Below are 9,494 nucleotides of genomic sequence, written 5' to 3' on the forward strand. Positions count from 1 at the left end.
ACATTGTCTCAGTGTTGCACAGTCCTTTAAGAAAAAGGGGATCTTGGGGGTCTGTACTAGTAAAGGGAGGAATAACTACCCAGAATCATTAGTCTGTGCTGTCAACGTGCACTTAATCCATCTGTCTCCACTCAAAAAGCATGCAAGTCTCCATGCTGAAAAAAGGGAACAAAGTTAAATAGTCAGCCTGTCCTGGTTGTTACCTCTTTCATTGTTTCTGCCTGGAAATGATTTCCTATGATTCAGTGTGTCAGCTCACAGCATCCAAACTGACTCAGCTCGTGCGGTTCCAGAGACGGCTCCATCCCTGTGCTGCTCTCTGGAGCCTTCCCCGCTCCTGCTGCAGTTGAACAAACCCAGTTTCACATCTGCTCCTGCCGTTCCTGCGCCGTCTCCTTCAAGCAAGGCAGCCGGTGCCTCTGCTTGCTCCAAGCAGGGTATGGAAATGGAAAATGGATAGAGACTGAGTTTAGCTCAGTGTTTACTTGCTGATGAAGCTAGGCTGAAATGCTTGCAGGTTATGGTTTCCAGAAGCAGCGACAGCCCATCTCTCAAGCTTAGGCAGTCTCTGACCGCTGCGCTGTGTGGGCACAAGCAGAGCACAACCATGTGGCAAACAAGAACAGGGAACTGATCTGACTGAAAACTACCCATGCTTGCTGGCTCGGCTTTCAGCTGGTTCAGGTGCCTGACCTGCTCTGAGTTGGCAGTCACTTGTGCCAGCGCAGGGCAGAAGGAGGGATGGAAATGGGTGGCCACAGAAATACACATGAAGGGCAATGAATGGCAAAGCAGCGCTGCTGGCTGCAAAACCATGGCCAGCAGAGACAGTTATACACAGCAGGGTGGAAGGCCCAAGGGAAGATCTGGTTCTGACTCATTCTTTCTCAGCTGGGGATAGCCCAGCTCTGGGGGAAGTCTGAGGAGGAACTGAAATGCTAAAAACCGAACTGCTGTGACAAGCTGCAGTCTGGTATCACGGGTGTGTGCCAGGCATGAGCTATCCTTCAGAGAGAAGATGCTGGGCTGTTTCTCCGAGCCTGTAAGTCACACCAAATTTGTGTCTTCTCCACTGTATCTGTCCTGTGGACAGGACCCTTCTCTTGCCTTAGACACATATTCTGAGCTGCTAACAAGGCTGCTGTTATCCCCTATAGAGCAAATGGTGAGGAAAATCTGACTGGAGTCATAAGGCCTCAGAATGGGACAGCAGTTCAAACAGTGAACTTTCAGAAGTCATTTTCTGACCACATAATTCAAAACAGTGAACACTGCAGAGAGGGAGTCACAATGCTGTCAGCCCTGTGTCCTACTCAGTGCCAACTCACCTGAGATGCCAGGAGGCAGTGAGGGACTTCTGTGCTGTTGCTTACAGGACTGTTTTCCTTACAGGACTGTTCCATGCTCCGGTGGCTTTGGGGAAGCTCACTCTCCATTTTTGCCTCTCCCTCTCTTATTTTTGTTTTGTGCCTTCTAGTTTGCATACTCAAATGAGGCCAAGCTTCCCCAGGTGATGCCTTTCCTGTCTCACATCTTGCCTTGTCAGTTAATTTTATCTAATTCTTCCAATGTAACATTGCCTAAATGCAGGCATCATCATTCTCTTGTAGCTCTGTGGTGGTGCTTTATTCTGAATCCCTTCCCACTTACCAGTGTGGGAACAGAGGAATGTTCCCGGTGTGGTCACTTCGGGCAGCAGAGAGGGGCTCGTTTCAGAGGAACATGCTTCCTGTAGCTGTGTGCTGCTGAGTTCAGCAAGAAGCTGGAGATGTTTGGACACAGTGATTTACGTTCTGCTCCCCATTTCAGATTCCCATACCAAGTGTGCCTGCGTTCCAGCCGTCCACCCCAATCCCTGAGCGCCTGGAAGCCGTACAGCGCTACATCAGGGAGCTTCAGTATCCTTTGCTGTTACCTTAGTCACTGGTGTGATAACCCAGGAAGAGGGAGCAAGGGGACTTTCCCTGTGCAGAACAGAAAAGCTCATTCTGCTGTAGCTGGATGGGAACTGAAACTTGCTCCCTGAAAACAGGAAGCTGGACTTGAGATGAGGATTTGTTTTGCTGCTTTGTTTCTTTTCTGCCCAAGTTATCTTCTGATCTTGTTCAGTCCATGTAACAAATGGGCATGTTGTCAAGGGTCTTTCTGCACTAGCTCAGTGGCTTTAGAGTGCTATTTTGTTAAAAACGTGTATCTGAGACCCTGACAGTCAGGTCTCCGATGAACTACAAACTGAGTCACCTCACCGTTAAAGCACGGGTGGGCTGCGGTGGTGAGAAAATGGCCTCTCAGGTCACCCTACTCAAACACCCTTCTCTGCAGCCACTCTGCTTTTGAGCATCTGCAGTCACCTACCCCTTTATATGCAGAGCTGCCTGTGTGACTGTCCTGGGAATGAGATTTCTCTGTCCCTGTTGTGCTGGACAGCAGGTATGTGCCGTCCAAGCACAGTCTAATTTCACTGATGAAATACAGAGCTAGCTCTGGCTTCAGCCCTAAAACAAGGTAAGAAGGCAGACCTTTTGGCACCTCTCACTCACCTAAGGTGGTTGTGCTTTGGATTTGGTCCCACTCAGTCTTAATATAAGGTACCATGAGTGTTTCAATGCTCTGTGTGTCTGTGCAGATCGGAGCAGGCAGAGATCTATCAAACTTTGTTCTGCCCTGGTAGCTGAGCAGAGTAAGTGCCATCAGCATGGACCTTTGGGAAATGGAGTGGAAACCTGTGTGTGGGGAGGAGAAAGAGAAGAACTGACAAGAAGGAAATACAGTGGAAGTAAGAAGGGACTATAAATAGGAGAAATGCAGGAGAGGGAGGTGGGGACTTTCTTGCATTACTCTTATATTTCTGGGATCGTGACTTTGCTGTGAAATATTCTATTGTGAGAACAGTACGTAACACAGAAGTACTTTAGACAGATTTTCTTCAAACTCTACTTTCCAAGCTGCCAAGTCCTTAACTTCTTTCCTCCAGGTACAATCACACTGGGACACAATTCTTTGAGATTAAAAAGAGCAGACCTCTGACTGGGTAAGTGCTGGCAAGACCTGCAGCATTTAATCCTTGTTTCAAGATGTTAGGACCTTGCCATACTCACTGCTTTTTCCTTCCATCCCCTGGCCAAGGTCTGGGTGCCACTCAGGGCTTTCAGTACTGCAGCTCCATCCTACTTTAGGTGACTTCATTGTCTGTTGCCTGGGGCACGGCTGGGCAGACCTGTGTCTGGCCTTTCTCAAGGACAAGAGTGGGTTTTGTTGTCATGAATCGGTAAATCCAGTAAAATAACTTAAATGTATTTCAAAGATGTGCAGATGTTGCCTGTTTCTAATTGAAATATAACTATATGAACTTCTGATGGATTCTGAAACTAAGTCCTGCCTTAATCAAGCTTCAAAAAGCCAAATGTCTTTACAGGTCTAACTTCATAGCTCCTGTGAGTGCCTTTGCAGAGTCTAGGCTCACTAAGCTGTTATCATCTCACACTTTGAAAAAGGGGGATTTTTACTGCAGATTTTGGGAAGAGCTGTGCCCCATAAGTTCCTGGAGATAAGCACCTGATGTTCATTGACTCTCTTGGCCACCACATTAAGAGTCTCCCAAGACTGGCTTCTTACTATTATACTGGTCTAGTCCGTAGACTTATTTATGTCACCCCAAATGTGTTGTAATCAGTGCAATGTCTCCTCCACAGTATTTATTGAATGGAGAGCAGGGTTAATGCCAGAGAAGAGGGTTTCACTCTCCTTGAGCCTAGTGAGGGAAACGTTGCTGGCTCTTGGTCCTTTGAGGCTTCTGTTTGTGGTCACATCAGCATCCATCCAGAGCTCACAGATCCAAGTGCTGTGGTCTCCCCGAGATGGCCTAGTAGCCATCACTGAAGGGAGTTTCTTGTAAGCAGCAACAGCATATGGTAGTGACTTGATTTGGATTTAATATCTTCCTAAAGAAGATATTTTCTTCTGTTTCCTGTCCTCAGTGGGCCACCTCCTCTCCTGGAAACCTACCTTACTTACATAGTGCAAAAGGGCTGAACTGGCTGTAGTTGCATAGCACAAGCCCTCTGACTGACCTCGTCTTTCCCTTGTCCCGCTCTGCAGGCTGATGGACCTGGCCAAAGAAATGACCAAAGAGGCCCTGCCGATAAAATGCCTGGAAGCTGTGATCCTGGGAATGTATCCTTTCCTCTTGGAATTGTGCATGTCTGCCTATCCTTGTGTTCTCTCCTCTGCTCTCTTATGATGCTTTGAGGCTGCTGGTAATACTGTCACCAAGCTCCACGTTGCTGTTTTCCTTCCCTAGTTCTCCCAAAAAACCCCACCAGTAAAATCCAAATCCAAGCAATTCTGTGAAATATCAGAACTAGTTCTCTGGAGTTGCTCCTCCTTCCCCAAGAAGAGTTGTGCTGCTCTGGACAACTCTACAAGTGAGTAAAAGATAAAGGAAGGATCTAAGGAACATCTAAAGAAAGGCAAACAAACATATTAGCTAGAGTTAGGTCAGGACATCCTTTGTGGATAACTTTGTTACCTTACTCCGCTACATTAAAATAAATCAGGGATCCTCCCCAACTTCTAATTATGGTGTATGTCACTTTACTGTTATGTCTAGCACTGCTGCCAGCTTAAGCAATACTTAATAATTCTAGACACATGTTGTCTTTCAGTACACATCTTCCCTGGCTACATTCCAGGCTTAGTCTATGTCACTTGGGCTATAGATTCTTGATGTGCATTGGCAAAGCCACCTGGAGGGGCAGAGATGGCAAGTGAATGGTTCAGAAGGGCAGTCCAATGACTATTTTGTCCTCAAGGTTCCCCAGTTTGCATGTGAAATAGTAGCTAGGAAAACAGATTAAAACAAACTGAGGAATAATGCTACTGTGTTACAGTTTGGGAGCTATGGAATACAGTACACTTGAGATGTTAGCATTGCAACTTCTGCATCACAAAACTGCCTCAAAAATAACTTCCCTTTTTGTTGACTGTCTTGTTGAAGAGGCCAAGTCTCATTTCTCCATGACCCAGATGAAAGTAGGGCAGCTTGCAATGAGCTAGACTCTTGATCTGGAGAACAAATCCTGCTTATGTGATGCCTGAACCAGTGGTGAGTGCTGAGCAGACTGGGAGGGTTTAGGGCAAGAAGGAAGTGTCTTGCCAGGAAAACGTATCACTGGTTGTTTCCTGAATAGTGGCTGCTGTCAGTTACCTCACCAACAACATGACCACGCTGGACCGTTTCCCCATCAGCTTCAAAACCCACTTCTCAGGGAACTACTTCCGACACATAGTGCTGGGGGTGAACTTTGGAGGCCGCTATGGGGCACTGGGCATCAGCCGCCGTGAGGAGCTCATGTACAAAGCACCCGTCTTCCGCACACTGAGCGAACTCATCTTTGACTTCGAGGAGGCCTATCGCCGCTGCTGGCACACTCTGAAAAAGGTGAAGCTGGGCCACTGTGTGTCCCATGACCCACACAGCGTGGAGCAGATCGAGTGGAAGCACTCCATCCTGGATCTAGACAAGCTAACCCGGGAAGATTTCCGCAAAGAGCTTGAGAGACATGCCCGTGATATGAGGCTGAAGGTGAGTGGCAAGGATGGAGTAGTTCACTGCTTGCCTGGCTGACGGTGTGCTGGGGGAATGAAGCGGCAGGAGGCTCTCCTAGATGGTGGAGTACAGCAGGATTGGAGGCTGGCTTTTCCTTTGCACACAGGCTGGTCCCTTAATGGACACTCTCACAGTACTGCAGTTGTAACTAGCTTGGGCTGCATACACGCCTTGGAGCCATAGCTGTCACTGTAACTTGTTTTTTCTGGCTTTTGTATTTTCCATACAATTGCCTTGCTTTGTTGTCTTAATTGTTGTTAGACTTTTCATTTTCTGATTACTACTAGTATTGCTTTTCTACTCATGTTGCTCTTCCTTTTAATTTTTCTGGCAGATTGGCAAAGGAACTGGGCCACCGTCTCCCACCAAGGACAGAAAGAAAGATGTTTCCTCCCCACAAAGAGGTCAGGCCAGCCCCCATCGGCGCAACAGCCGCGGGGACCGACGGTGAGTGGGGCTGCTGGGCAGGAGACCTGTCTAGAGCATCTCTGTTTTACTGACAGACTCCACCTGGCTGCCTGGTTTTTGGATCCTTCTGATGGCTCTTTATAACAGGGGACACTTCTCTGAACTGCAGCAGCATTATTCCCTAGTCTGTGCCTTTGTGAGTTTATTATTGTTTGGGGAGTGGGGGGGACAGCTGGGTTTTTTTTTGTTTTGGCAGGGAGGAGGAAAGCAGCTCAAATAGACAGTCATCTTGGTAGCTGATATTTAACCTTATGCAGGGGTCTGGTGTCTCAGACCTGTGCCCCAAAGAGATTCCAAAAATTACACTGCTGTCAGCAGATCGTTTTCCTGAAACCAATCTGGGGTAGCAGAGTGGACTTCCTACTCTTCCTAATGTGCATTCTCTTCTGCGGAGATCGCTGGGAGAGTTACTGGAGGTTGCAGAATAATCCTTTCCTCGATAGCGTAGGATAAGTCTGAAGCTTTCCTGTACCTTTTCCTGTGCTGTCATCTCTATGTGCAGCTCCTCCTGACTGAAAAACAGTTTCTGAATAGTTCTTACCCTCTTTTCTCACAGGCCATCTGGTGAGAAGAAGCCTGCTGATTCCAAAGCCATGCCAGACCTCAATGGGTACCAGATCCGGGTGTGAACAGAGCTGTGCCTTGTGTGCCTGGCTCCACAGACTTGCTGGCCACAGCTGGGAACTGGATCCGCCTGCAGTGATTCTGACACAGGGGACAGGGGAGCGGGAGTGGAACAGAGTTCTGGTCTTCCCAGGTACTTCCTAATGGGCCAGTCCCAGAGCTGGATCCCATGGGTCCCAGAGGATTCACCTGCCTGTTTCTGGGAGAGGTGTCCATCTTAATTCACTGAAACAAGTATTTTTAAAAAATAAAAAGATTGTACATTGGTGGGAGTTTGCTGCAGAAAGAATATGAAGTGAGGTCAGCAGACTTGCTATCCTTTTTTTGGCACTGACAGCAAGTAAATGAAGCATCTTGTCAACAGTACTTCTTCCCTGTCTGCACAGAAGTCTTCAACCCATGCAAGGCCTGCAGGGCTGAGGGAGAAGTGATGCTGGAATGGGATGGCCCCCACATCTTGTGCAAGAACTCCTGGTTTTGTCATTATGAACACTTTGTTTAGCATTGCTCTTGTGAGAGACAGGGCTGAATTTGCTCAGCCTGATTTGTTGATCATACAAGGGCCTCTCATCTGGAGAAAACATATCCTGTGTGTTTAGTCCTGCCTATTTCAAAGCATTTCATTGTCTCTGAGGGGGTAGACAGTGGGATGATGGTCCCCTTTACCCACTGTGATGCTGGTGAGCTGTTGCTGTAAGTCCTTTTGTGGTTGAGAGGGTCAGGATATGCCCATGCCATTGCCATATGAAAACAGGCACAGAGACCTCAGCTACCCCAGTAGTGGAGGCAGGGGCAGGCAGGGGCTGGTGAGAAGCCTGGACTTTGAGTCATCTCTTCATCAGTCTTCCCTCTATTAATTTCTAGCAGCTGCTACTGTGAAAGCTTGCAGAAGGCACTTCAGTCACTGAGGTACAGGTTTTAAGAGTAAATAGTTAAAGAAGGATTTAATGATGCAAACAGGTTTTACAAGCGTTTTTCCTTTCCACAAGGGTCTTGCTCATTCCTTGCTTTAGTGTAGTGCTAGAATTACAGACACCTGTTGGTGTGAAGCCCTGCTTGAGGAGATTGCAGCTGCTTTCCTGTCAGCCTCCTGGAAGTGATTCCCCAGCCCAGGCCCACAGCTGTGCTTGTGTTCTGGCTCTTGGATAGCTGCAGTACTTAACAGCCCCTCTTATGCTAGCCTTCCCCTAAGGGCTGGGCCCAGCCTTTCTGCCTGCTTACAGCCTTGACTCTTCCTACACTTCTTTTCAGGGGAGTGTTGAACTACTGGTTAAGCAGCGTGATGCTTGTCAGAAACATGGAGTGTTGTCAGACCTCTCCTTGAGGCCTAGGGCCTAGAAACAGTGGGGTTGCCAGGAGTCAGAACAGTATGGCTTCTGGAGTGTTGTCAGAGCTCTCCTTGAGGCCTAGGGCCTAGAAACACTGGGGTTGCCAGGAGTCAGAACAGTATGGCTTTGCAGTCATCTGGATGCACAGATCTAGCCAACGCAAAAACTGAGCTTGGGAATGGGAGTATCCTTGAGAGAAACTGAGTCATGTTTTATCACAGCACTGACAAGGAGCTACACTTTCTGAAATACTACATCTTTAATTTTATTAGAACTGGGCTTATTCTTCTCTGTGAACTCATTAGAAACATAATGGAGCTTAGTTCTACCAGGTTTCTTGCTGCCGTATTGCTGTGCCACACCTTCATATAAGCAGTGCTATTTTGGTGGCAGCAAATGGGTTCTTAACCCCGAACAAATCAGCTCTTCTATCGAGTTAAAGCAGTGTTAATCCTTGAAGCACCACCCACAAGCGATTTAACTCAGGCCTTACAGGTTCCTAATTGTACATCCTTAACTGTGATGTAACTTGCAGGGCGCTATATCCATACCACTGCAGTCTGTCCTTGCAGGCTCTCTTTGTCTGTACTTTTCTGCTATGCTGTACCACCAAGAGGACAATGCATAGGGAGGCGGCAGAATTTGCTGCTGATCCAAGGTAAGGTTAATCCAGAAGAGGATACCAGTTTCCACAGTGCAGTGCAACACCTGTCCCCTCCCTTGGACTCCAACTGCACGCAACAATTTGAACTCAGACAGCTGTAGCAAGCCAAGCACCCATTTGAATGTGTCCTCTGGTCAATTCTGTGTGGCTGTAAATTAACATATTTAGTGTCTGGATGCTAACAATGATGTTAGCTGTAAAGATACCACTGTTACCTGTAAATAACATGGGTCACTTGAAAGCCACAAACTGCCTTTGCATAATGTTTGCTATGCAGCAGACTGAAAGTTCAGGTGCCACTGTGAATCATATGATAAATACAAGCAGCAGTCAGCAAGGGAGACTGAATGTCAGGTTTTATTAATGTGGATGAAATCCATTAAAAAAAAAATAAAAGCCAATGAGATAAAACTAGGATGCATCCTCACCATGAAGTTGGTTGGCTAGTTATTTAGAAGAACTGGAAAGCTCTTGGGAATAACTAGTCTTGAGAATAACTAGTGCTTCATACAGAGTACATTCAATAGCTGGACAGACTTCAGCCTTTTTAGATGGAAAGGAGGGGAAGTGTGTTGGGGAGAGGAAGACTTCAAAACAGATGGGCAAGTGAGGAGTCAGCTGCAAGCTAATGGTGCTTTCTTGAGAGCAGGCAAAAGGGAGGCTCAGCAGTGTTAGATCACCAGGGCAGAACGGCTTAAAACAAAATGCTTTGTTTGACCTGGTAATTAAGCGCTTTCCTGTAGGATGTAACTGAGGCCAGTAGCTTAGAAAACCAAAGGAAGTGGATGTTTAAGGAATGAGT

The 9,494-nt window shown here is 47.2% G+C and overlaps 1 protein-coding gene across 1 annotated transcript in view; it reads left to right on the plus strand.

The window, feature by feature from the left end:
* Positions 1-7,136, plus strand: part of VASH1 (vasohibin 1) — a 10,379-nt gene extending 3,243 nt beyond the window's left edge. Inside the window, exons 2-7 of the mRNA XM_010190050.1 lie at positions 1,810-1,898; positions 2,975-3,031; positions 4,099-4,173; positions 5,203-5,584; positions 5,943-6,055; positions 6,633-7,136. Coding sequence (XP_010188352.1) covers positions 1,810-1,898; positions 2,975-3,031; positions 4,099-4,173; positions 5,203-5,584; positions 5,943-6,055; positions 6,633-6,705 — 789 coding nt within the window. The 3' untranslated portion in view covers positions 6,706-7,136. The remainder of the gene's footprint in view (positions 1-1,809; positions 1,899-2,974; positions 3,032-4,098; positions 4,174-5,202; positions 5,585-5,942; positions 6,056-6,632) is intronic.
* Positions 7,137-9,494: the final 2,358 nt, after the last annotated feature.

This window comes from Mesitornis unicolor, unplaced genomic scaffold (assembly GCF_000695765.1).
Source record: "Mesitornis unicolor isolate BGI_N332 unplaced genomic scaffold, ASM69576v1 scaffold18488, whole genome shotgun sequence".
Taxonomy (NCBI): domain Eukaryota; kingdom Metazoa; phylum Chordata; class Aves; order Mesitornithiformes; family Mesitornithidae; genus Mesitornis; species Mesitornis unicolor.